At 36.9% G+C, this 27,933-nt stretch overlaps 1 protein-coding gene across 3 annotated transcripts; it reads right to left on the reverse strand.

The window, feature by feature from the left end:
• Positions 1–347: 347 nt before the first annotated feature.
• On the reverse strand, positions 348–27,933 carry LOC103712329 (SUMO-activating enzyme subunit 2-like). 3 transcript variants are annotated; one of them, XR_604923.6, is made up of 12 exons: positions 27,654–27,838; positions 27,460–27,549; positions 21,405–21,488; positions 21,070–21,288; positions 18,092–18,193; positions 9,583–10,038; positions 9,269–9,498; positions 8,864–8,957; positions 8,562–8,744; positions 8,374–8,471; positions 1,356–1,507; positions 348–1,079 (listed from the first exon to the last, which is right to left on the reverse strand). XR_604923.6 is itself a non-coding variant. In XM_008776899.6 (11 exons), the coding sequence occupies exons 1-11, from the start codon at positions 27,684–27,686 to the stop codon at positions 731–733; spliced, it is 1,938 nt and encodes a 645-aa protein (XP_008775121.2). In that variant the 5' UTR covers positions 27,687–27,933; the 3' UTR covers positions 348–730. The 3 variants fall into 3 exon arrangements, 2 of the variants coding, with proteins under 2 accessions (XP_008775121.2, XP_026656367.2); XM_008776899.6 differs by lacking the exon at positions 1,356–1,507 and having other exon boundaries at positions 27,654–27,933; XM_026800566.4 differs by lacking the exons at positions 1,356–1,507; positions 21,070–21,288; positions 21,405–21,488 and having other exon boundaries at positions 27,654–27,919.

A 27,933-nucleotide genomic window follows, 5' to 3' on the forward strand; every position in this document is an offset into this window, starting at 1 on the left:
GGAATCCAATCATTTAATCTCGATATCAGATAGAAAATTTTCAAGCTTATGCAGGAATCCATCATTCACTCCCTGACATTGCAGTAAAAAAAGCAGCAGAAAGAGGGTTTAAAACCAGCTGGGGAGGATACTGGTTAGAAATTCTCTGGTGTAATTCCCTAGATCAGTTCTGATAAAATTACCTATAATATTCATAGTCTACGCTATGATCCAGCATATGATAAAATCACAAACGGAACCAGGATAGCATTATTAAAGGATCATCAGGGTACTGAAAGTAATGTATCAGTCACTGCAACTTACAAGTACTTGATCCAACATTTTGCAACGGTTTGATCACATCTAACTGGAACAGTAAAAACAAATCCTTGCATACATAATTTAAAAAGTCAAAAAATTATCAGTAGTTAACACGTTACACCCATCAAAAAACAGATCACATCTTACTCCAACCAAAATGTCAAAAAAAAAAAAAAATTTCCAATATCACCAGTCCAACTATGCTTACCAACCTATATGGAGGACACATAATCTTCACCATGCTTTTAAACATGCACTTCCATGTCCATGGACTTCGCCCAAGCAATTAATTACATTGACGATGCACCAGGAACAATGTGTTAGTGATGATATTAGAATCCTATAAGGTCAAAAGCTGTTAATAGATAACTGGATACCATCTATTCAGGTTGGAATAAGATGCATCATTTGAAATAATTGACAGTACATTCTATTGTAATTTCTTCCTCTTGCTTGGTCCAGGGTTCTCGTCAAGCATGACAATATCATCATCATCATCATCATTGTCTTCAACCTCTTGAGGATTTAGTTGATCACCAATGTCAAGGCTTGAACAAGGCTTCATATCATCAATATTGTCTATCATTTCCGACATCTCAGATTGTTTTCTCTTTGTCCCAGATCTGGCCGGACCTATCCCATCCTCATCAGATTTTTCTGCCAGTTGCGCAGTTGATGTACTCTCACCATTGCTTACAAGCCGAGCGTCTTTCTCAGTAGGAGCTACCCACCCAGACAGGAGCATCCCATCAGGTTCTTTTTCCTCATCAAACTCCTCCCTGCAAATTTCAGCACAAGATATAGATCAACAAAAAATGGAATATCTAGACTCCATAGAACCTCCATTACCAGAAGGGACTCCGGCTGTGGGAGCAGATAAGAGTGCAGATATGTGGATCTCTTTTTTTTAAAAAAAGAAAAAAGAAAACATTTAGAAAGCAGATGTGGTAAGAAGTTTCTGGGGAGATTATGAAGTGGGTACACTTCATATGTGGTATCCTTCTACACAAAAATAAAACAATAACTGTATTTGGAAAGGTAAATGGAGCATATACAAATCTGGTAGCCTTGCAATGCTCCCGCAGGAGAACTCCAAAAGTTGCTCCTACCAATAAAGGAGAAATTTATCATCATGTATTGCACTAGATAGTTTTACATCAATGAAGATGATCTTCTCATTTGGTCCATGCATCAAATCACCTTTTTCCTGCAATGATTGCTTTAGTTTTTAGTGCATTGATTGCATAAGTTAAATCACAACTTTTAGAGCTGCTCTTATCTTTCTCTATTCAACATTTATTTAGAATTTTTTGAAAATTTTGGAGTACCAATACTTGGCCTTGGCGCAATGGCAAGGTTACTCCATTTTGGCTTGGGGGTCACCGGTTCGAACACAAAAATAGCCTCTCCGCATGCTAGGGTAAGCCTGCGGTTTTAGACCCCGCAATAGTGGAAGCCTCATGCATTAGGACATCCTTTTTGCAGTGCCAACACTTCTGAAATCTTGAATATCATATAAAACAGCATAACCCTATGAAACTCAAAAACTATGCTTACATCAGCTAGAAGTGTTGGCACTTAGCATGATTTTCGGGAGTGTATGATCCAAAAAAATACCTTATTACAACTGGGGGCTATTTGGCTGCTCGCAATTGGTAGCCTGCCGCTGCAATTGGTTGCAACAGAAATGCAAATGCCAAAAACAAGTGATCGGGTGCCTGCAATTGCAATTGCAGGCTGCAATTCAACTATTAAAAAAAACTTATAAATTGGAACTACAGCCAAAATTGGTTGCAGTTCCAGTTACAACTCTTAAGGAATCTAACAATTTTGAGAAAGCCATTTGAACAGGTTCTATTCCCCTTCTTCACATTGTCATTGTAATTTAAAAAATTATATTATTAGAAAGAGGTAAAATACAATCATAATATAGTTATAGTATTATGATATTATTATCCTATTATATTATGCCATATTATTATATTCTAATAGTAATATTATGATAATAATATTATGTATTATATCATAATACAAAACTATAATACTATGATAATATTGTCATCATATATTATATCATGATTGTATTATAATAATATTTATAACTATTGTAATATTTATATATTATAACATTATTATGCTAAGATATTATTATAGAAAAGTGTTATCATTATAACATGACATTATTGCTATGATAGTAGTAGACTATATTATATTAAATATTAATAGAATATTATAATAATATTATGATAATGCTATTATTACTAGAGTAACGTAGTATTATTTAATCTTATAATAATACTAATTGCCTATGGCAAATAATATATAATAACAATTAATTATCATAATGCATGTGATGAATAATTTCTAATTATTATAGCATCAAGTTAGTTTATATTCATAGAATTACTATAGTAATTATCCGTATACTAATCAAATAATAATTTAATAGAAATATTATTTTTCTATAATATTATAAAAATAACATGATAAATATTACATTATAATTAAAAAAAAGGATCAGTCTGTGTTTCTCAGCGAACCTTACCAGCTCAACTACACTGTAACCATACCTCTTTCCACATCAAACAACCAATTTTTTGTAAATGCATTCCCAATTTTCAATTACAGACAACTAAACAAGACCCCTTTCCTACAATTGCAATTCTAATTGCAAGCAATTGAAGTGCAGCCTACTTTTGAATTGCATGCAACTAAACAGCCCAATGATGACACTATAATTCTTAAATATTTTACTACTAAGCACTATAATCTAAAGTGTCCGGACTATTTTAGCAAAAGCATCAAACTTATTTCTTCCTTTTCTTTAGTGCAATTATGGCATTGTTTACACCACATCCAAACAAATGACAGTGTCACGCCCCCAACCCGAATTTGTGAACTAGAGACATGGCAACTGTTGCATACTTAAAGCGAACTTATACCGCAATCATGCAAAGCTTCCATTATACCTCATATTAGCGTAATGGAATAAAATCAGAGCAATTTCCAATTTCTAATAATTAATAAACCCAAACTATAAAAAAGTATCCAACAATTTCTTGTTCATAAGAGTCTTTACATCTACTGTTCTTCAATCACTAATTAAAATAAACTTTAGTAGCAATACCAGTTCTATGCTACATCGGTAAGGTCGATTCTCACTTCTAATGATATGCCCACAGTGGTACCCCATTAACAACTAATTCCCTGAATCTGTAAGGAAAGAAGAGACTAGATAATAAGCTCAACAACTCAGTAAGTAATGAGTACCTTAACTAGATAATTCAAGTAATAATGTCAATGAGTATTTTCAAAAATAATAATATAGTCAAAATATCGAATACTATTCAAATGTTCATAATCATATTCATATGGTAATTCATATAATAAATATTCTTTACCAAAAATAAGCATATAAGTATAAACTTTTCATTTAAAACACAAACCCAAAATATCCGGTCGTGCTATAGTATTCATATTCATATTTATATTCATAAGTCCGATTTGAAATTATCATGTTCAACTCAACAGCCTTAACTATGACCACACTTATTCTCTATGGCTAAGACAGAGAACCACACTAATACTTTGCGGAGTGGGCCGGAATACCCACTTATACCCTGCGGCATGGGCCAGAATAACATATTTATACCCTATGCAAGGCAAGAATAATGAGCTCGATAATAATCAAAGTGTCAATGCATAACTCCCAACTGGCAAAGTTCAGAACATAATCATGCCAAAAATCCAAACCCAATACGTATCAGAGCTCTTTTTACAGAATGACATATATAACATATTCCAATCAAAGTATGATATACCATATAAAATCAATATACATAATAATATTCCACAAAATATTACTTCAAAATTACATGTTTATTTTCAATTCAAAACGCAGTTTCATAGAATTTATAAATCATGTATAAACTGATTTACAATTTATTTGATGCCAAAAATAATATATATTTAAATGAAAAATCTAGAAAAGGTAGATCATTGCTTACCTCGTGAGAACACAGACAGATCCAAATTATTTCTTGAAAAAATCCCTATAAAACTTCGACTAAAGGACTATACTGTAGTACCCATTTCTGACCTCTTCTTGTCGAGACAATTGCACCCCTACACGGATTCAAGTCCAGTAATTAAATAATATGGTGGTTGAAATCGAGGCAATGGTGGAAAAATATGAGGAAAATGGTGGAGGAAGGACAAGGCCAACTAGGCGGTAGCATCCGATGCCCTAGGTCGATCCGATCTAGGCAATCCAATTGGTCAAATCACAAAACCAGAATCAAGTTTGAGTATAGATAATACAGCAGGGATCAATAATGATAGAGTTCCACGATTCGCAATGAGGGCCGAGGTGGGAGCCGATGCGCTGTCTGATCACTAGGGCAATTCAGGACCCCCCACACTGAGGTCAACCAAGGTCAAAGGGGAGGGACCCTCTAGGTTCCACCCAACATCAGGGAGACAGAGAGAGTGCAGAGAGAGAAAAATAGTGGCATACAAGGATGAAAAAAATGGAAGGGGAGGAGGTCAGCGGCTAGGCAGTAGTGGTGGTCGAAGGATCACAATCCACAATGTCAATGCACGACGGCGAACGGCCGATGATGATGGGTGGTCGGCGAGACAATACAAAAACAAGAGTTGGGCCAAAATAGGGGCTATCAAAGGGGCTCGGCATCAATTCGGGTTCTGGCCCGCTCGCTGGTGACTAGACTCTGACAACTGGTCATAAGAAGTTGCTTTGCTCATCGAAGGTCAGGCAAGGTCCCCGACTTCGAATCACGATGAAGGAAACGAAAGAAGGATGAGAATCAGAAAACATAGGAAGCAATGGTCTTGGCTCAATTTCCGACAATTCTTTGCCTCAATCTAGGTCGGTGTCGATGATTCTAGAAGGAAAAGATGGAGAAAGAGATTCCAAGGGGTGAAGGTGGCTCTTACCTCATCTCCAGCGAGAATCAACCGCGGTCACAATGATGGTACCCAACTGCGACGAAAATCGAGGACTAGAGGAAGAGGGAAGTTAGAAGCAAAGGCATGGGATGCAATTCATCTTAGGGATGAGTTAGGGAATTAAATAGATGGTGGCCTTGCCAGAGTTGGAGATGGAGTTAGTCTCCATCTCAAATAGAGGTTCTTCCTGATTCCAGTTAGAAGCAAGCCGTTGTGAGCCTCGCACCAGCACTAGGTCGGGACAAAGCCAGGCCTCATATGAACTAGGCCAGCCAGTCAATTGACCGTGCTGGGCCTTACAGGCAGAGATCTAGAGATTGATCAGTCACAGACTTTGACATTATCTGAGATAGGTAGAGTTGTGGGGACTTTGGGAGAGAATGGAGACAACTAATGGACCTAGTTCTTGGTAATGGAAAATGGACCAAGCATCAAGACAACCCAAGGAACAAGCCGAGTACGAAAGGGTGCTGACCGAGTATATACCCGATACCAGAAGGTAGACTGAACATAAATTAGATGCTAGGGCGTAGACCGAGTGCAAACCAAATACCGCAAGGTAGGCTGAGTAAGATCAAATGCTAGGATGTTGATCGTAACCGAGTGGCAAGAAGCCTTGTGATTGACAATCTTAGACCAAGTATCAACGAGTGCAAAGACTATGAGCGAGATAATGTAAGCTATCAATCAGGACACTTAATTGGGAGGGAGGGGACTTTCAAAAAGTGACCAACAAATGATTACCACGACTAAGAATGTGCGAAGTGAAATGTTGCCCAAAGTTAAAGAGTCGCGGAAGAAACAGCAATTGTCACTTAGTAGTAGTGGTGGTGGACAACATGGCATGAACAGGCAAGAATAATCATCAAAGTAGAAGCATGACAATTGTCCAGACAATTAAAGATGCCACACATAAATACAAGATTGCAATAGTACGATGGATTTTTTTTTTGCAACTCAAACAAATTATTTTAACTATCACCTTTTACTTTTCAATCAATTTTATGCAATATTTACCGTACTAGTCAGTACAGGTGCGTACCACCATACCGTAACCGAACCGGTACATAGTACGAAGAGCATACCGACGCTCGCTACGCCGAATAGGGTACCATACCAGACGTACCGATACTGCAACAGGATGGTACCGATATGGGTCCAATACCGAGATGGCGAACCTAATTTTGATCTTTCTTTAAGTTTCCTGCAATTAGTTTATCATTGTTGCCTATTTTTTATTGGCAGCATCCTAGTAATGAAAGTCTTTAAGGTACAAAGTAGTACAATCCACACTCTCAAATCCATATCCCATTCTTCATCCTTTCCGGTGAGTAACCGATGGCATGTCTATGCATTGATCCGGCTAGCCAATCCATCTTTTTTCCTCATCCTCATTCTCAAGGGAAATAGCCATCAACATAATTTCTATGATGCAAGTGTTATTGACTAGTCAATTTACTGTAGTATACATATTTTGACATCGTATCCTGTGAAAGTGTTAGGATGTAGAGAATTTAGGTGATGATTTGGCAACACAATTGCAAACAACTGGATATTTCACATGGGAGTTACATATGGAGGCAATACAACGTAATAAACTTTGCCTTCTTCAGAATTTGACCAATGCTAAAGAAAATGGAGGTGAAACCATGACACAGAATGAACCATACCAAAGACCACTTAATATGCAAGCCCCACATGTGTCTGACGAATGGCTCACTCAAATAAACAGGTATTTTTGGTTCACGTTGCATGCAGATGATTAGTGCCTACATGACGGCATGCATCTGTATGCAAAGCACAACTCTTAGATTATTAGCTTTATCTTAAACATATGGGTAAGAAAGAATAAGTTGACATGACATGATATAAATACTGACCTGAACAATGTCTGGGAATATATGGTTACCAAAATGACATAGAAATACAATTTCTAATAAAAACATCCACATTACTAACACCCTATATATATAGAGAGAGAGATATAGATATAGATATAGATATAGATACATATTGATAGTCATCAAATTAATGTTATTGCTGTTTTTATTCTTCCTAAGACTATGCTATCGATACAAAATTGGTATTCAAGGTTGAATAAACAAACTAGGTTTGAGATGGAACGTTTACAGTTGGAAAATGAAAGCAGGTGCAGATGCATTTATGGGACAAGGGCAGCAAAATTGGCACCTGCATGGAAATTCTATGCAGACCATTATGAACTTGGCCTTTCCCATAGCATTTACATGTAGAGACTAGAATGTTTTAGATTTCCCTACTTTTGTCTCCAAGAAAGAATTTTTTTTATTTGAGATGACTACCTGTTTAGGACATCCCTAATTTAGATATCCTTGTTCCAGACATTCCTTGAGAAATCTGTTACTCGAGATAACTACCACGTAGGTATTCAAATGCCTGCCTTGCATTAACAAGCCTTCAACCTGTTTCATTAAGCTTGAAGGACACAATTTACTAGCATCCTTGAGATATTAAATGCTCTTAAGTCATTGATCATAATAATTTATTGGCAACCATCCATTTCATTAGCCTAACTATTTCTAACAAAACTGTCTAAATTGGTCTCCCATTATTTTCTATAAGAGAAACAAAAGAAAATGGTGGCATGCTCTAGATCATCATTTTTTATCATGTCCTCAAAAGTGTTCACTTAAATGCATTTATCACTTAATTGCATTTAGACAATGTCAGCAAACAGTTAGACCCTCATTATTTAGTTAAGCAATTAAAAAAATGACTTTATTATGCCCTTTTCTGAAATAAAAAAGAAAGATTTCATTGATATAAAAAACCTCCAAAACATTGCCATGTCATCTTGTTATTTTCTTCCTTCCCATGTAATTCCTATATATTTGAAATAGCATGTCTATACAGACCCTTATGTACCTAAATTTAATCATGTGCCTATTAATCTAAGTTCGACTAAAGCTTGTGCAGACTACACATTACGCATATTAACATAAGGTACCAATGCAGAGACCAAATGAAACTGACAAATAAGACAAGACCCAAACCTAGTGATAGCCATAAAGCTGTTATGAAAAGGAAAGGAAAGGCCCGGAATAGACACAATCATCAAAGATAGACCTGTGTTTGATGTTTATATTGCATGACAATTCCTGCTGCAAATCCTCAACTGTGAGCACAGTCCCACTGGTAACTGGAGCAGGAAGTTCAGCTAAGGCCTGCAAAAAATAGCCATGAAGGAATATTTTAAAGACCACAATAAAATAGAACCAGCTAAAGAAATCTATAAGAAAGAAATATTTTATAACCTTGTCAAGGTTCAACGCATAATTGGCAGCAACATCTTCTTCTAGATCATCACCAGCCTCAAAGATGAGGGTTGAGCCATGCATTATCAATGGTAAATTCATGCCCAGTTTGTTGTTCACTATCTTCTCAACGAAGTCCCGCAACTTTGAGGTTCGAGTGTTTATCTCCAGAAGCAGGGGTGTCTGTTTCATATCATGTTATACATAATTATATTACAGCATTGAAAAGATATATGCATCCATAGAAACATATGCAAACACGATAAACATACGCATACACATATATGAAGATATAAGAATACCTCAGAACAGACATAACATGATTTATTAGCCTCAAATGGCTGTACTGGCATTAAGAGCATCTTTCTTGATGGATGTTCAAGACAATATGTCATCCTGACAAATATAAAAACTATAATAGTAAGCATAAATTTAGTCAGCAAAAGACAGTTAGAGGTTGCACGCAATTGGAATAAATAAAGACAGACCCATATTACTCGAGTACAACCAGGTGATGGAGCAGATATGAGAGTGAGGAAAGATGAAACAATTAAAAAATGCAAAATGTGGAATAATACAAACTAACTAATCACAACTAGTGTCAAACAAAACATCTCATGTAACAAGAACTGCGAAGAATTAACTCCCAAATGTAAAATGAGCAGAGAAAGGTAGCACAAAGTAGGTTTGAGTACATTAGGACACACCTGTAGTTCTGAAAATCGCTCTGGAGAACCTTGATTGCTTCAATTACTATCAAACCAGCAATAATAGCATTTGTTGTTGCAACAGCATGAACAATATTGCCAGCAATACCTTTAGCTTCAAACAGACTGTGCAAAGGAATGCCAAAAGAAGATGCCCTGATATTTGCTGCAGCAGTCACAAATTCTACAGCCAATTGGTCATCTTTGTCAAATGTCAGATTCCCAATATCCTGAAAACCAAAATCAAAGAGAATCCAAGGTAAAATAATGGAAAACAAAACTGATTAAAAATTCCTGAGAGAATGAAGATGGACCTTCTGTCGTTTTTCAATAAATAATCTCAAGGCCTCCAAAAAGATTCTTGAATTCTCAGCAAGACTCCAAATATCCTGAGGATTCTTCAGACCAAGAGATGACATAGCTGACACAGCTGACTCTTCAGTTACACAATTCTTCTCCAAACTTCCATTTTGCAGGATAAGTTTGTCTGGAAATACATCTCTGACATAGACAGGCCTAGGTTTGTTTCTATTCTTCCACGTTTCTTCATTAGCTAATGCAACTTCAATGTTATATCCAAAAACATGATCATAAATTTTACGACCATACTGTTCAGGATCCTCATCCGCCCTTCGCTCAAACACATTTTCGGTAGGATTCGTTGAATTAGTGCCATCACTGGGGCGCACATCAAGATCATTCTCCTGATTTTTATCTCCAAACAACTTTGCAAAAAGCAGGTCCTTTGCCCAAACGATACAGTGAACAAACTGCCAATATAAGATACAGGCTTTAATATAACAACGGGAGAACAAAAAAAAAATAAGAATGAGCCAGGCATAAAGTGTGAATCTTCAAAAATCTAGCCACTAGAGTTGAAAATATAAGGCAAGATCACTATCTGTTAGTTTTATAATGTCATAAGGCATCAACAACTTGGCTTTGCACTTTCAAATTAACCACATTTTTAGAGTCCTCTAGGGGAGAAAATGCTGATACACATTGCTCATGACCTTGCTGCAATTTAGAGTATCTTAGTTTATCAACTATTAAAATTCAGATGCTGGACCCTTTGGTCCACATTGTTTGCAAACAGAAGTACAAATCTTAAAGTACAATAATCAAAAATGTGAATATCCCATTATTTTCTAATGGTACACAATATCATTTATTTTTCTCTCAAAAAATATTATTCTTTTCCAAATAATAGAAATTATACATCACTTAAATAGGCCCATCACTGCATATCAGCAAACAGAATGGATCTAAATTAGCATGGTGATCATTGACACAAATCCCCATGTATACAAGTAACACCGATACACCTTTAGTGTGTCCTACAATCAAAGTATTATTTTACTCTACAATGAGACTGCACAATGTTGTATAGTCTGCATGCATGTAACCAGTGTGGTGTCCTGCTTATAGGTTGAGTTTTTAATAACCATATATGATATCTTGAAGCCTTGACTGTAGTACATTCACTTCAACATCACCCCTTGAATTTCATGATATCATGCCTGCACATAGCTCATGCCCATCACAATAGTTTCAAGGACCTACTCATCCATCAATATACAGTCCTGGCATCAGATGGTCTTACAGCAATGCCCCAACTAGTTATCGGTTACAATCAAAGAATCAATCTAACATCTCCAAAACTCAGCACACAAGCCATTAGCCAACACAAAACCACATCAAATTCTAGTGCACTCAGGGCCTTGTGCATGATAATTGGTAGGGAACAAGATCCTAGTTTGTTCTCTGATTCATCACCAACATTAACCTTTCATTGAAAAGAATATTCAGATGCTAAATTGTCGTTGAATTTAGTTGGGACGTGGGAGCATGTGCAGGTACGGGTGCAGGTGTGGATGTGGGGGAAGCAAATATATTAGAAACACTAATATTAAGGAAGCACTTGAAGTGGGTGTGCATTTTAGATTCAAGGAAGATTCTAGAGTGGATTATCCTAAGTAAAAGATTCTAACTACTAAGGCTTTGAATCGAAACCCCAGCCACACTCTCATTTCCAATTGCCCTTATCCCCTCAAAACAAATGGAAGGCCATGTAGATCTTCTCCACCCTCCTGCGGTGATTAACGAAGTCATTACATCGTCGTTGAGGAGTTGCATTTATTTTGCAGACATCTGCATTTCTTTTAAAATGAATTTAAGCCAATTCCAATTTGGAACAGATTATTTTAAGCTTAGTTGCTTGCTAAGGTGTACTAAACTTATTACCCCCTTTCTGCCTGATGCAAGGGCTTTGTAGGAATTATAGTTCCTATGTTAGCTATTTATTCCATTATTTCGACATCATTAATCACTTCTACCATAAACCCCCTACAAACATTAGTTACTTTTAGCAAGGTCTGTAATCTCAATACCAATCCCCATACCAGTAACATGCCGGTACAGTATCAGTATGCCTAATAAAAGGGTTAGTTACCAAGAATGTTGGTACCGGAATAATACAGTACCGCCCGGTATGGAGCAGTACGAACAAGTACTGTAAACCTTAGCCTTATAATCAATCCTGATCGGTCGCATCAAAAAATCTTTCTTTAGGCCCTCTAGTTGATATTTTTGAATTTGATTCCTTGTTTCATATATATGGACCAGTATTTGGCGTCTACATCCTTCCAAGTGGTGAACTACAATCATATACCAATATCAACACATAGGGGCCCTGATGAACTCTGACATGGCTGACTTGCTTTTATTCTTGATTCATTGAATAATTCCATAGTTTTCTAGGCAAACAATTGCTTTCATGTAACCAACCTGTCTCCCATGAGTTCATTGACAGAAACCAATCTCTTCCAGTTCGCAACATCTATAAACCTATCTTCTTGCTGTTTAAAATAACGACAGTCTCCTTCATGACTCTCCGGCAGACCAACGTCATCTACTAGCATTGGACCTCTTTCCTTTTCATTACAGAGTGTTTCTTGCTATTTCTTTTCAACTTCTTCAAGTCCAAGCAAAACTAGATGAAACATATTTTCCCTGCTCTTTGACCAACTGGTGCATATAATGCAATGCCTCTATCTGGCATAGCCACCATGTGACCGGCCATGGTCTGCCGTACCGGTCGGTACGGGCCGGTATGGGCCGATACCGGACAGAACTGGTACAGTACATCTACATTTTTCGATTTCGACCATTCGCGATCCGTACTGATCGGTACGGGTACGTACCGGCTCCAAATTTTTTTTTTTGACTTTTGGCCCAAACCAGCCGAACCAGTACGGTAGTGGTTCGGTTCGGTATGATACCGGTACCGTACCAGTACCGGTGCGAACCGGTACGTCGGTGTGGTCGGTACGGCGGACCTTGACGGACTCATAGCCATCATTCCATTTACATCCCTTTCACACGGCATTCAGATAGTAGGCCACTCTTGATTCATGCAAGTCCTGATATTTTGACATCGGTGACATTTTCGGCCTTCCATCTGGTTTGATCTCCTTTCATGTGTCTTAAGATCATCATTGTACTTGTTCATCCTAGCTTTAGAATTGCTGTTCAAGCTCTTTTCTCACCTTGGTTCAATGAACATCTCCTTCATGTAGTGTTCTTTTGTCACTTCAGTCTTAAACCTTGGTGTTACTTCATGGGTTCACTTTGCCCTCAATTATGACCACAAAGTTAGTTGTATTAATATGTAGCCTCAAATTGTGTTATTGTAAGATACCCACAGCTTCTAAATTATCTACTTAATTGGCAGTGTCTTATCAGATCATGGTCCTAATTCTCCATCGCCTCAGCTGTAACAAAGTTAAGTTTTGGTCCCATGATGATTCTTAACGTAGAAATTTTTTCCCACAATAAATCAAGGTTTCAGAAACTGAGCATACTGCAGTTTGTATCACCCGTACCAAACCCTGTACTGTGGTACATACTGGGCCATACAATCAACAAACCATGAGCTGATACAGGAGTGTGCCATGGTAGATACTGTACCAGTATATGACTATTATGCACTCATACTGATTACTGAAGTATTTCAAAACCATGGGATAAATACAGAGGCCTTAGACTGCCGGACAGATATGTCGAACAAAATAGATCAATTAACAAGAACAAGAATGAAAAAGAGTGAGGGTGGACGTACAGACTAAAAAATAGGCCCAATTAATAAGCAGAATGAAGGTCACTAGGCTAAGCTTTCTTAAAAATTACTAACGAGATGCACAACACAAATTTATCAAATTTAGCATAATCAGCAAGCCTGAGAAACTGATGCCCTATCTAATAGAAACAAAAGCTGAGAACTCAAGCAACAAGACCGAAATGATAATGGAAATTCTTTCAAGTTTCAATAAAAGCTTCCAGCTAGTAAATGACCATGCTAAACATCCTCCACAAACAAAAGGCAGCAGTAATCATCTGGTTATGATCTAAAAGTTATACGATGGAAACAATTCCTTATTGGAGTTACATTTTACAAATTGAGAGGCTGACTGTAAAGCATTTGTCGGTAAGAAAGTGCCTTAAACTAAAATATTTATAGACAAAACATTATATCTAAATCTTTTGAAAGTTGATACAAGATAATAGCCATACAAATTATGGCAAAGCATCATCCAATTAAGAAGGGTTTGATGGATCATTTTGGGGCATGAGCAATAGAAGTAAAAAAAATAGACTTTGAGCATACAGATGATAACACAAAATAACTACATAATGTCTCCTAAGACTTGAATGCTGACATTGATCAGAAGTAGGATAAGTGCACTAAGTGCTGAAAATAGACCACACCTAGCCTATGGTGTAAATCAATGACAATCTTGGTCATACATTTGAAATAGTTAAGAGTTTTACCTACCATCCACTCATTCCATTTGTTCCATAGCCACCACTGGAACTACTATTTTCGCACCAACCATGATCAAACATTGTTATACTTTAAATCAAGGTAAACCGAACCGGACCGAGCCACCCGGTTCAGCCCGTAAAGAGCCGACCCGGTGGGAAACCAAGTCGATTCGCTCATTAAAAATGGTTCTGGCCCCGAAACGGCCAGAACGGGTTCCGAACCGATCAGAACCGGCCAAAAAAAGCCCGAACCGGACTAAACCGGCTAATTCTATTAGAACTCGGTACGAACCAGACGGTTCGTACCGAGTCGACCCGGTTCGGAACAGGGCCCCTCTCCCTTTGCTTTTTTTTTTTAAAAGTTGCTTCGTTCAAGCCTAAATAAGGTGTGCTTCCTCTTTCCTATCTCATTTTCTATATTTTTATTTTTCGTGGGCCTAAAAAATAGCTCAAAATTTGCAAAATAAGAAAAAATCATGCCAAAATTTTCAATTTGGGCTAGATTTTATTATATGTTGTAGATCTATAGATGATCTACACAATAACATAAAAAATTTTAATTTTCAGATTATATATAATTTTTAAAACTTAAAAATACATTTTTGGATAACAATAAAATATATATAACATAAAATTCAAAAAAAATATAAAATCAAAAGCGCATTTAAAGGCATGCAAGCTACTCTGCAAAAAAATTTGGTGTTCATTTATTCAAATTTTTGATGCGATCATATGCGCAATGGCCTAGACTTAAATTTGAAAAAAAAATGAAAAATAAGTAGTCTTTGATGCATGCCTATGAGCCTAGAAAAATATATAGCATCCATTGTTAAATTCTACATGGATCTGAGCTAAAATTAATTTTTTTAAATAATTATATTTATAAATTATTTTTAAATATAAAAAAATATTTAAAAATATATAATTCATACCAAAAATTATGAAAAATTAGTAGTACATATTACATAATTAGAAGTATTTTCTGAAGTAGAAAACATATTTTTTTGAATTTATGATATTTAAACATATTTTAAAATTTAAAAAATAAATAAATAAATAATATGAAAATTAGTATTATGTATTAGATAAATCAGATGTATTTTTGAGATAAAAAAAATTATCTTCATTGTAACGAAATTTTACTGTTTTTAAATAATTGATTAACTGATATACTTGATAAACCTACAGGAATGGAACCATCAATAAAAAAGGAGCAAGAGCATAAAATTGGTTGGGATCATAAGCAAATGCTCTCGGATCGGTACTATTTAAAGTGCAACTGGTGCAACATAGAGCTCAAAAAAGGAGGGGTAACTAGATTGAAGCAGCACTTAGTTGGTGGTTACTTCCAACATATCTATATGCCGAAAATACCCAAAAGAGGTTCGGCAGCTGATGAAAAAGCATTTCGCTAATTTTAGAGCAGCGAAGGAGAGAGTGAGTTTTCAAGAAAAAGGCAAACGTAGACCACCGAACGGCAAAGCCACCTTCCTATCACTCCAGTGAGTCAGAGGAGGCATCCGCTCCATATGACGAGGAGGCACAGATCCAAACTACCATTCAGGCGAGCCTGGATAATTAGTGGCAGCAGGATGAGGTGGTCAGGCATAGAGCTCGATTTGGGCCTTCATACTACAAGTCGGGCTCCAGTTCTACAAGCAGCAAAGCAGATCCAGAGTTTAAGAAAACTTCCTTAATGAGGGAGATCGTCAGCAGAAGCGGTGGCCGTATTGCATCTATACGGAGGACTTTTGTAGCAAAAAGAAGTCGTCCTGAGAAATTCTACCAGGAGCCACCATCTATAAGTTAGACCCACATGCCTTCTCCAGCAGGGATTCAAAGCAACAAAGGGTTGGCACGATGCTGAAGAAGAATAAGAAGAAGGATATGTGGCGACCTATTGGATCCTAGTTCCACTTCAGCCACATCCGAACGAATGTAGCAGACAATACATACTATAGGTCTATCATTTCCTCCATACAGGTAGTCGGCCCCGGTGCAGATCTCCAGAACCGAAAGACATTTACAGTGAACTTTTTGACAATAATGAGGAGATAGAGAAATGGATTGCCTCATACAAGAGCAAATAGCCCACATATGGACTGACAGTGATGCGTGGTGATTGGACCGGTCCTACCAGGTAGAGCATTATCAACTTTTTGACATATTGTGATACGAAGACTTTCTTCCATAAGTTGGTTGATGCTTCCGAACAAGTGCACGACGCCACGTACATCCTCAAATTGATATAAGTGATTGATCAAGTAGGAGAAGACAATGTTTTGCAGGTCATCATTGATAATGGGCTACAATATAAGGCCGCCGGAGAGATCTTGATGGAGCGGCGGCCACATGATCCGTAGTACTTTCGTTGACGATGAGGATGATTCTATGATCGGATAGCTTGTAGGCCAATTTCGTAGCCAACAAGACTAGGGTCGATGCAGAGCAATGGGTAGATCGCCATATTCCACACATCCTACAAAGATCACTGAGGAGCCAGTCATCACATAAATCCTTGTCCGAGGCATCCTCTCAAAGATATAATCGAGAGATGCTTAGACGAGGCCACTACGCTACTCGATCGACTCGGTCAGAAGGGTGACATCCATCCTCCCAATATAGCCAAGCAGAGAGGAGCATGAAGAGTAAGCATGCAGAGATGAGCATTAAGGATAAGCAGACAGAGGGAGCAAGAAGGGTAAGCAAGCAACTACTCAGCAGACCAAAAAAAAGGAGAACAAAAGGCACTTGCAGCCCCCATGAAGAGTATGGAGGAGCCAGATCACTCAGATTCAAAGATCAGGAGCAGCAATTCTGGTGGTCATAGATCTGCTGGCCAGGGAGGAAGTAGAGGACATAAGACAATCGTTTATGAGACAGCCGCAGGATGGTCTTCGATTCACCGATGAGTCTTAGTTTACGCATGCTATACAGGATAGAAACCACAGTATACGATCTGGTAGAGCCCATGAGGATATGATTGCATATAGAAAATAGGCTCCTCAAGGTTATTCAGGAGGACACGATGCAACTGCCAATGACCTCGCACGTAGAGTAGGATTCATAGATGTATCAGGTTCTGAGTCGTATATGGATCCTATTACCCGCAGCCATAAGCAGCCTATGACCCATACAAATACGAATATGAATATGGTGCGTCTAAAGTATCGTCTTCTGGTAGCTACTATCCTACGTAGCCCGAAGCATTTTACGGATCAAATTTTGCTGTTAGTTTATTCAAATAGGCCCCTTTACGGCCGTATTAGCAGCCAGAGGACACCTCTTAGAGTCAACGCTTCAGCGAGAGATCCGAAAGTGCTTATAACCCGAGCGCATTCTTATGAAATAAATATACAAAACTACAACTGCTTGGTTAGAGGAATGGGCTGATGTGCCTTCTGACTATATTGATGATCCGAATATCTACGAGCGGCATCGCCACTCGACGAGATTTTAAATATCGGTATATATGTTGTACTTTAAACATACATAATTAATTGTATTATTTTATATTTTTTACCTCACTAGTTGATTTTATGATATTTCGTATTTTTTTATAACATTCTACATCTCACTAATCATTTTATATTTTGTATCACTTTAAAACAACAAGATGCATCATTTAGGTTAAACCGAAATCATAAAAACATCAAAAAAAATCAAAAATATCAAATTAGACTTAAAATCATTAAAACGTTGAAAACAATTGATTACCAGATTATTAAACTTGAAAATTTAAAAAAAATTGGGTGTGACGGTTCATAATCGGCACGCCCAAGCGTACCATATGTCGGTATGGTACCAACCCGCCCACCGACTGGTATAGATCCCAGTACCCGGTTCGGCGAACCTTGCACAGCATTCTTTTAAAATAATACTTTTGTTTGCAGTAAAATGTTTCTAAGGAACAATATAAATTAAAAAAACAATTCAACTAAACAAGCACACAGGAATCAAGATTAGGCATCTAGCCATAGTCACCAATAAAGATCAAACCTTTGAAGGAGTGCTAGTGATGGTGCAAACGGGATAGGTCTTTGGAGTTGGTTTTGGTTGGCATTCGTAGCACTCTGTTTTACCCTTGACATGGACAGTGACCTGATTCAATCATATTTTAAAATATATAAGAACATAGTTAGAGATGAAATGATACATAACCAGAATCACTATATTAGATTGTCAAACAAAAATATTCAATTAGTTCATACACAAGTAATTAGTGTATAAAGAATCAGGAACTTAAGCAATATCAAGGACATTAGACCAGCTCATAATTCAAAATAAAAGAATAATAAATACAATCATAAACTAGTAAAAGTTTAGAAACTTCAAAGTTACCAAACAGTGTAGTTCTTAGGAACAATCATTTGAGTATAGCATACATTTCCAACAGACTGAGAACAAGCAGTTCAACAACAGACTAGAGTCATATTATGCGAGGAAAAGACATAATGAGAGCATACTTCTTCACTGGACAACCAAGTATAATACTCAGGCAGGTCTGATGGAATGTCATTCTGTCAATCTTGGGTAGAATAGAAAATATTCTTTGGTGGAAGGCAGGGGAAAAAAAGGAGCAGAGATTACTCAGCAACATGGACTTGAGCGAAGTAGGGATTGGAAAAACAGAAAAATGTAGCAACCTAGTGAAGCTACTACCACAAAAGGAAGAGTTAGAGCTTTGTGTATCTCGAACTAAAGCTAATAGATAGAAGTTGCTATTAGTAAAGTAATGAGAGGGTTTATGCTTTATAATGTACCTATACCAAGGGATGTAAAATTTGCCTCTAAACTGAACTATTTTGTGCATTACAAGATGATGGAATGAAATAAATCTTGGTTTGATTTCAGGTTTATGTATTGTGAAAGTTTAGTTTTGATGAAAGTTTAGTTGCTCTGTATGATCAAACGCCCATTTATTTTATAATTACATGTCTCCAGGTTTAAATCGATAAGTATGTGCTTGTGCAAAAATCAATCAAATTAAATCTGACCATTGATTTGAATGAGATTGTAGTCACATTTGGGACTTGGCAAAGCCTGGTTTCGAGTCATGACAAAAGGAGTTCAAATAAATTGCTGACATTGATTCTTTCTTTATAGTATTCTTGTTAAAACAACGAAAGATGGTGCTTTGGTAGATTTGTTTTGTGCATTGTGATCATCATGAATATGAAATCTATGCAAAGGTGATATACATTTTGGCTTCTTTTGGTTGCAGAAGAATTTGCGCATCATTCATCAACAATTGAATACTACATTATTTTGCCTTCATGAAGGTCTCTCTAGCTTCCCTTTTGAGCCAGCAACTAGTAAACATTCAAATAAAACATCAAATGGTTGCAATATTGAAAGCAAGCTTCTTCGATGAACAAGGCAAACCCATAATTTACAAGTGGTTAACAGATATTCCAATTGTGGTTGCATAATAACTAGGTGAAATACAAGAGTGAATGGCGTAGGGCCCCGAAAGAGTATGTAGAGATCTATAAATCATGTGCAAGTGTATTGAGTAGACTGACAACTAACAAAATGTAGGTTGTCTGTTTGTTCAAGTAAACAATACATAAAAGTCATCAATTAAAATTTATAGTAGGAATGTACTTAAGAAGTTTAAGAGCCCTAGGTTTACTTCCATGCATGGAACTTGAAAGCCAAGATTGACAATCATTTGAAAATTTGGAAGCAAGCAATTTGCCATCCATGTTTAAAGGTTTTCCAATATAGGAAATTGACTTGTATGCTTTATTACAATATTTTTGCTCTTTTTAGGGGCAGATAAATATAATAATTGTACAATTCACCAGCTCTAATACTTTTTGGTCAAATGAAAATCTATTTGTACTTCATATTTGAAAAGTAATTATCAGATTGTCTAAATTTCGCATGTAGGCCTTTACAATAATACACTTGACAAGCTGTTGTAAGCTTGACTAGGCAAATCAAGTTGTTTCTTAATATTTGAATAATCTTTGTTCCGCCAATTTTGATTATTAAATACCACTTGTAGCATAAATTAGTATAAACATTACTTTCATTTCCGCACAATACTATCAACTGTTACAATGTTTACTACTGTTGGCCTTCTGTATTCCACTCTCAGCCACATTCTAGATGACCGATGATTTTCAACTACTAGAATGTCAAAAATATACACAAAACCCAGCTAAGATCATGCAAAATGAAGAAACAGTATCTTCCCTTACTACTTCAGAAATAGACTAATAGAAGCACATTGAGATACAACAAGAAACATATATTTTTTTGAAAAAACAAAAAGAAACATATATTCATGAGAAAGTTAAATAGAAAGGATTGCCTAAAACAAATTATAGAGGAAAAGTTGGCCAGAAAAAGATAAGTTTGACAATCATCAGTTCATTGTGTAGTTCATTGTGTATAACTATGTTAGTTATATCAAACCATCTCAGTTTGCCCTTTTCTGCATATGCTGGATAATATAACTGTACTAATACCAAAAGCATTATAAAGGAGGACTATCCCGAACTTCAGCTGATCCCAACTAGCTGGGACAAAGTTTATGGTTATGGTTATGGAGCCTAATTATATCAAACCATCTCAGTTCGCCCTTTTCTGTGTATCCTGGATAATATAACTGTACTAATACCAAAATCATTATAAAGAATGACTACCCCAAACTTAAGCTGATCCCAATTAGCTGGGACAAATTTTAATGGTTATGATTATGGATCTTCCTCAGCTTCAGACAGAAAATAACACAACTTTTTACTACTCTCCCAATACCATAATATTGTTTGATATTATGTTTTCTATAAACATTAATCAAGTCACAAAACAGAAGCAAACCTTTAGGAATATGCGACACTCATCCTTGACAAATCTAGTCTACAAAGCTCCATGCCAATAATAGAATTTTTGTATAAGAAACTGTCTATTGATGCAACAAAACAAATAAATACCAAATTAACATGAAAAAGGAAAAATCAGTTAACCTGCCCCAGGAAACCTGTGGTTCCACTTTCAACCAAAGGAACTTCAGCAGCCAAGCAAAGGCGGTTAACATGTCGTCTAGCATCTAAGTTATCAAGACCATTCAAAACCACATTAAATTGCTTAAAAAAATCCACATTGAATTCAGGATCCTTGACATTTGCATGGTATGGTGTTATACTGATGTGAGGCCTAAACTTTAGGACAGCATCTCGAGCAACCTGATATGAAGAACGTTACGTGGAAGCAGTCAGGGCAACAGCATTAACACACAGGCCCACATGAAGCCTCAAGTATGATTTAACACAAGATGACATATCAAAAATTAGTTTCTTACTTTAGCCTTAGATTGCCCCACATGACTCTGTCGAAATAAAAATTGTCTATTGAGGTTACTGACTTCAATTGTGTCCATATCTATCTGCAATTAAACAAATAACGAGTATAGAAAGTAATACTGCATGTACAAACATTGCAAAATTTTAAAATATAGCCAAGTATTCTATAACTGTTAAAATAAAGAAGCTTCGCTGCAGTCACGTCATTAACACATCATAACAAACACATAAACAAAGATATAAAAAAACTTAAATATAAATGAGAGAATGTAGAGCTTTTCTTCCAAATATATTTTAGACTATTATATTACCACATTATGGATTCCATTTGTTCAAGGTGTATGTTGTTAAAATTCTATTATCAGAAATTCAGCAAAGTGAAGAAAAGAATGAACTGATGCTCCATTCTGCAATCTGGACTTCAATAAAGCAAAAGTTAAGCTACTGGCCGCTATACACTCAAAAGGCAAAAAAACCATGGTCAACAGAATGATCAACAAAAAGTATCAACAGAAAACAAAAGTAGAGGAGAAACATGAAGGTAGAACCAAGCATGGAGAGAGAAGAATCACATAGATTCCAACTAACTTTTAATTGCAAACTTCTAAAACATGCATTAGAAGTGCAACCTAGCTCTTTTATTAAGATCAGAAAAGAACTTGTACGTACAATTATATTGATGGTTTGAATAGGAATAGATCCTCAGCTTTACTTTAGATAAAGATATAAACACACACATATATGTATGTATATTATCATGCTACTGATATTGCCGACGGATCAAGGTAGCTGATGGTAGTATAAAACTCTGGGGGAGGTTTATGTCATATTATGCACGCTCATGAAATCTTCAACAAGAATGAAATTGCTCCTGCACTCCAAAGTTACCGAACTTGATAATTTTGGACACATCATATGGACCGAATAGGATTGTTCAAAACAAAGGCCAATCATCATCATGCTGTCTATATTTCGGAACATGATTTAGTAGCGCCTATTACCAACAAAAATATTTCCTGCTTAATATTGTTGGACTTATGTAGTCATATCCCTAGCCCTTTAACTAGGATAGTCAATTATGAGAATTACAGGATTGCACTCTTGTTCTCTTGCACAACACTGGGCATACATAGTCGATAAATGATGAGCATAATCTAAAATTGTTTGATTCGTAAAGCATTAACGAAAAATGAACCCACTAGAGCTGGTTTGACAAAAAATTTATGATTTCAACTTCAGATAGAGAAGAAGAATCTAAAAGGATCTCAAAAGTCAGTGCTCAATGGGTCCAAAGAAATGTGAAAATTATAATATGGTATGAGAAGGGAAGAAGAAGAGGGCTGTGGTAAGGAGCGGGTGGGGGGAGCAATTGGGTTGTTAAACTTGGTGACTCCACTAAGTAATTTTGCCAAAACCTGTTGCATGAGTTTAATTGATGTCCTAAGGATGGTGATAGGCACCTCTATTCATTGAGGTGTACAACATTTTAGAGTACTTTTAAGCCTTCAATATGTTGCACCAGTTGTTGCTTATGAATCAAACAAAGTAAGGGAATCCGGCCCAGGTAGGGAACATTTTAAATTTTTGGATAGCGGTGGCTATGTTATAATCCTAACATAGCACTTAGAACATTGAGAGTTGTTGCAAGACAGAAGTTAGCTATATATAACTTTCAAGTGCATGAGGGTCTTCAGAAAAAGGTCGCAGTTCATGTCTTCGAACATAGATAAACCTATTTGAAAAAATCTATCATCTAAAAGGGGTCAGTGGTTCCATATCTGAGCCTTGGCCAAAAGATTTGCATGAATTGCAGCCTCAGTATTCGATCCATGGCCCATATTTCTTACTAATTTCAGAAAATTCCAGCACCCATTTTTTTTAGGAAATGTGTTAAGCGGTTTAGACTTTACCAGCACTGTACCTATCTTCAATTTATTTCAGTTTTGTTATATTTAGGAGAATTTATGGGAGAGAATGCAGGAGATATTCAATGCCCACTTATAGTCTTTCATCTTTCTTTATCTTGATCATTCTATAGTAAGTTTGGGCACGAATAGTTTCAGTAAAACTAGCAGTTTTGACCTTAGTTTGTTTACCTGATCAATGCAACTCATTTCTGAGCTACCTAATCAGACCCTTTACGGTCACAACTCGTATATGATATCAGTAAACTTGTCAGATTGGTGGTTCAACCAGGTTTTATTTATACGATTCTGAACCATAGGGCCAAAACCTTAAATATTTTTAGCATATTATATTTTTAATACTACATATGTTATATGAAAAAATTAAACAGAAAGGATAGAACAAGGAATAGCACCGAGTTAAAAGTGATAGAAGCCAATTGTGGCAATATGGGTACTTATAAATGTAAATCTAAGTGGGCTCCAATAAAAAGGTGTACTTTAATTATGGAAAGAGGATTCAACAAAAGACAGGGAAGGCTAAAGATAACATGGATGAGAGTTGTGAAAATAAAGATATAGAAGATCTCAAAATAACATCAAAGGTAGAAATAACTAAGAGTGCTTGGTGTATGAGGATTCACAAAGCAACCTCAAATAGTCTGGAAAAGGCCCAGTTCCTCCTCTTCCTTGCTCTCCTTTCTCTTTCCCCTTTCCTCTCTCATCTTCTTTCCTCATCCCTCTCCTTTCTCCTCCTTTCCTCCTTTGTTCTCCAGCACTTCTCACATTATTTTCTCCTTCCTTATGTCCTCCTTAGCTCCACCTACTACAATGAACTGACTCCACCACCATGATAAACCCATCCAAGCCCCATGTCACCAATTCACCACCAACAGCCTCACTATGCGAAGGTCTAATTACTGTCACCCAGCCCCATATCCACATCTATTGTTCTTAACAAAGCTGCTCATCACTATCCTGCTCAGACATACCACCACCTAGGCCCCTTTGCAACCCAATCACTAATGAGGTTCCCGTCATCACCTCACTACCAGAATACCCATTGCAAAAGTTGTCTACCAACCCAACCTATTGTCAATCATGGATCCACGTTCCCCCTCTTCACCGCCTTCTTGTATGCCTCTTCTCCTCTTACTTTCTCTTACCCACTACCCTCTTCTTTGGTTCAGATCACATGGGATCAACTTGATGGCAAGTTGAGCTACTCTGCACTAGTCTTAATTGTGGGAAGTGACCTAATCCCAACCAAAGCCAACCATCTTTAAGTTTGAGCATCCAAATTCAAGATTAGTAACTTAAAAGCAAGGTTTACCTTCTGCTTTTTCTCTTTTCTTGTCTTCCTTGGGTCATTTATTGGGAAGCCCCATCTCCTCATTGGTTTGAGATGAGTTCAAGGAATCTGCCATACCATGTTCAAGATTTTTCATCCATGTACATTGCCTCACTTGTGGAAGACTCTTCTTCTTTGTAATTCCTATTGTGGGAAGTAATTTCAAAGCTTGATTGGTATAAAACAATTCATTGCTACTACCCTCACTACTTTTGTGCTTGATGTGATTTAGATATATCTAATTAGATTATGATTTGGTCCCTGCGTATAATTAGTTTAATCTTCATCTTTCCAACAGCTGCAACAACTAACTTCCTTTTATGTTGTTTTTTTAATAAATCAAAGTAAGACACAAAAAAAAGGATCCAGACTGATTTAGTACTATTTCTTTCACCAATTCTTAATTCATTAGAGGCCCCAAACACATACTTCCTTTCCTTTTTCCACCTAAAGTGCAGAACAGGGGCATAAAAGCCAAATAGCATTTCCATAGGGCATTATTAACCTAAAATCAGCAAATCTTAACCACAACAACCTTTAAAAATCCCCACCAATCTCCCTTACATGTTACATCCCTAAACTATAGTATGATCTATCTCATATTTCTATATAACAACTGCGTCATAAATCCTTGTGATATCCTTTTCTTTAGGCCTACCATCATTCTTACTGAACCTAGCTACAGATCCTACCTCAGCTGGTTCTTATGTAACAACTCTCTTAATACCTACCAAGATATGACTTTTCCTATTTCATGTTGGTTAATAATATATGTCATTAATATGATGATTATTGCAATTAATAAGAGTTTAATCTCATTATTAGCATCTTTTTATTAAAAAAAGGACTTAGAATGCTTTAGAAAATGTTTGGATCTCCTCCTAGGTGCAAACTTAAGCAAGGCATCTATAGCTATCTCATTTAAGGCCTCGGCAACTTCTTCAGACAACATAGACATTAAGCTAGCATAACCAATTCGGGTAGGTTAAAGAAGCAAGAATTCATGTCCTAGTGCACCCTAGCATGTCCTACTGGTACCATACCACTCCAACAAGAAAATGATACAGGAGCCATGCATGGGACACTAGCTAGTACCAATCAAGATAGACTGGGATCAGCGACTAGGTTGAAAAACTTAAATGTTAGTTAGACCTCCAGCCATCCATTTGTTGCTACAACCTTAGAAAGCATTTGGAACTCATGACAAATATATGATTATAAAATTGTTATAGATGAACTAAGATAATTTTGCCAAAATCATTAATAAATTTCTTGTCCCATGCAAACATGGCTATTTCAATTTACAAATAAGCCATCCTTACCCCAGTTTATCTCATAAGCTACACTTTCCATTTGATCTAGGTGCACGCCTAATGAACAAATTTATCTATTCTTGCCCCGACAAATGAGCATCTTCAAAACTTTGATTATTCATGCTTCATTGTGAACATGCTAAACTCATAGGCTCACAAGTGTGTTCCTAACTAAAGCTATAAGTACAACGAATCTCTTCCTTCTAACCCATACCCAAATCTCTACTAGCACATCACCTACATTAAAGGATTGTCCTACCTTTAAAGGCCATCTTTGGTCCAAAACTTTTCACATGGCGTTCCCACCCTTATCATTTAATTCTTTATGCTCCTAGCCTATTAGCACTTTCTCTTTCGCCGTCCTTTACTCCTTTCAAGAAAGATGCATTTTGTATATTCTAGGTTCCCCATACAAATAGCTCCTTCATGTCATATAAACCTGCATCACCTCCCAATCAGTCACCTATCCTTTAAGTACACTATCCTAAATAAATTAAAAATCTATAGATGTAAAGTATAATCTATTTGTAAGAAACTAGTATAACAAGTGATTGGATGTTAACATCTACTTCTAAAAACAGCATTTTCATGTAAATCCATGTGCCATAAAATCTTAACTTCATAGACTATCCACCACTATTCAGAAGTTATGACTCATATAGATACTCTTTTATTGCTATCATTAATATCCCAACATATTCTTTACCATTTTGGTATATTTTGCATTAATATGCTATCTCATGCCAAAATGCCTCTAGATCTTCTCTTCAGGTCTTCTTTGTGGAAGCATACATTTTTTTACTTCAAAAAGAAGTGCACAACACTTATGATTGGTGAAAATGTCCTTGAATCATACGAATTTCCTGAGCCCTCCCCGGGTCTATGTATCCACCCTATGCAATTGGAACTTTCTTTGCTTTTCACAACATAAGCATAACAGCCCCATCCTGCCAATGCAGTAAGCAGAAACCTAGTCCCATTTATGTCAGTAACTAACACAACTCAACAAGAGTAGTAATTACATTTCTGAAAGATGCTTTTCTTTCTCAAGTTTCTATTTTAAAACATGGAACCAAATTCTGCTTGTAAATTTTCTGTCTCATATCTCATCCATCATTCCTGCAATCATATACTCTGCAGAACCAGCAATTGCCCTCATGAAAACATAATTGTATCACTATTATAGTCTCCAACATCAAAAATCCACCGCTACGGCCTCCTAAGAAGTTGAAGTGACATTGAAACTTCACAAACAAAAAAAAGAATAATCGACGGCAGTAAAACCAAGAAAATAATCCAAGATTCTCTCTTCGTATCAGAAAAGCACAACTATTCATGACTACAGCAAACAGAAAAAATGATGGTAAGGGGGTTTAACACAGCGATTCTTTTTCTTGTGCAAAAACCCTAAGCTACTGGAAAAACACCCAAAACCCATCTGAGGAAACCCATAGAAGAGCACTGGAAGCAAGTAAGGGCTGCTTACAATGTGAATATCCTGGAAGCCGGACAACGCTAGGGTTTTGAGGAGCTCGCATCCAATTCCGCCGGCCCCCACCATCAGCACCTTCGCCCTCTGCAACAACTCAGTTTGATTCAACTCTTCTACTTCAGCGCAAAAATCGCCCAAGAAACAGCACAGATAGAAGAAAAAAACGCCTGAGAAACCTAGAACAATACCTTAATCGCTTCCAACTGCGACCCCGACGCCATGGGAGCGATGGAGAGCAGCGAGGTGATGGAGAAAGGGAGGGTTTTAGTAGGGGATTAGAAGGGCGCGAGGGAGGAGGGGAGGAAATCCAGACGGTCGGAGCTCAGAACATGGTAGCCCTCGCGGCCGAAGAGGACTAGTTGCCTTCGTGGAAAAAAAACGAAGAAGCGGAGAGGGGAATTTTAAATGGAACTGTTTACCCGGTGGCTCCTTGGGGCACCACGCCCCTTCGCGCACGGGGAAATTCCC

The sequence above is a fragment of the Phoenix dactylifera genome, chromosome 12 (genome assembly GCF_051530095.1).
Source record: "Phoenix dactylifera cultivar Ajwa chromosome 12, Ajwa_hap1_PhDact_Kaust_v1.1, whole genome shotgun sequence".
Classification (NCBI taxonomy): domain Eukaryota; kingdom Viridiplantae; phylum Streptophyta; class Magnoliopsida; order Arecales; family Arecaceae; genus Phoenix; species Phoenix dactylifera.

What these genes read in the sequence shown, in the direction of transcription:
- LOC103712329 (XM_008776899.6), bottom strand. Translation starts at nt 27,686, where the DNA reads ATGGCGTCGGGGTCGCAGTTGGAAGCGATTAAG. An exon ending in CCACAGGTTTCCTGGGGCAG is followed by an intron (nt 18,194 to 21,069) that starts GTTAACTGATTT and finishes TGATTGAATCAG; the next exon opens with GTCACTGTCCATGTCAAGGG. An exon ending in TCACTAGCACTCCTTCAAAG is followed by an intron (nt 10,039 to 18,091) that starts GTTTGATCTTTA and finishes TTATATTGGCAG; the next exon opens with TTTGTTCACTGTATCGTTTG.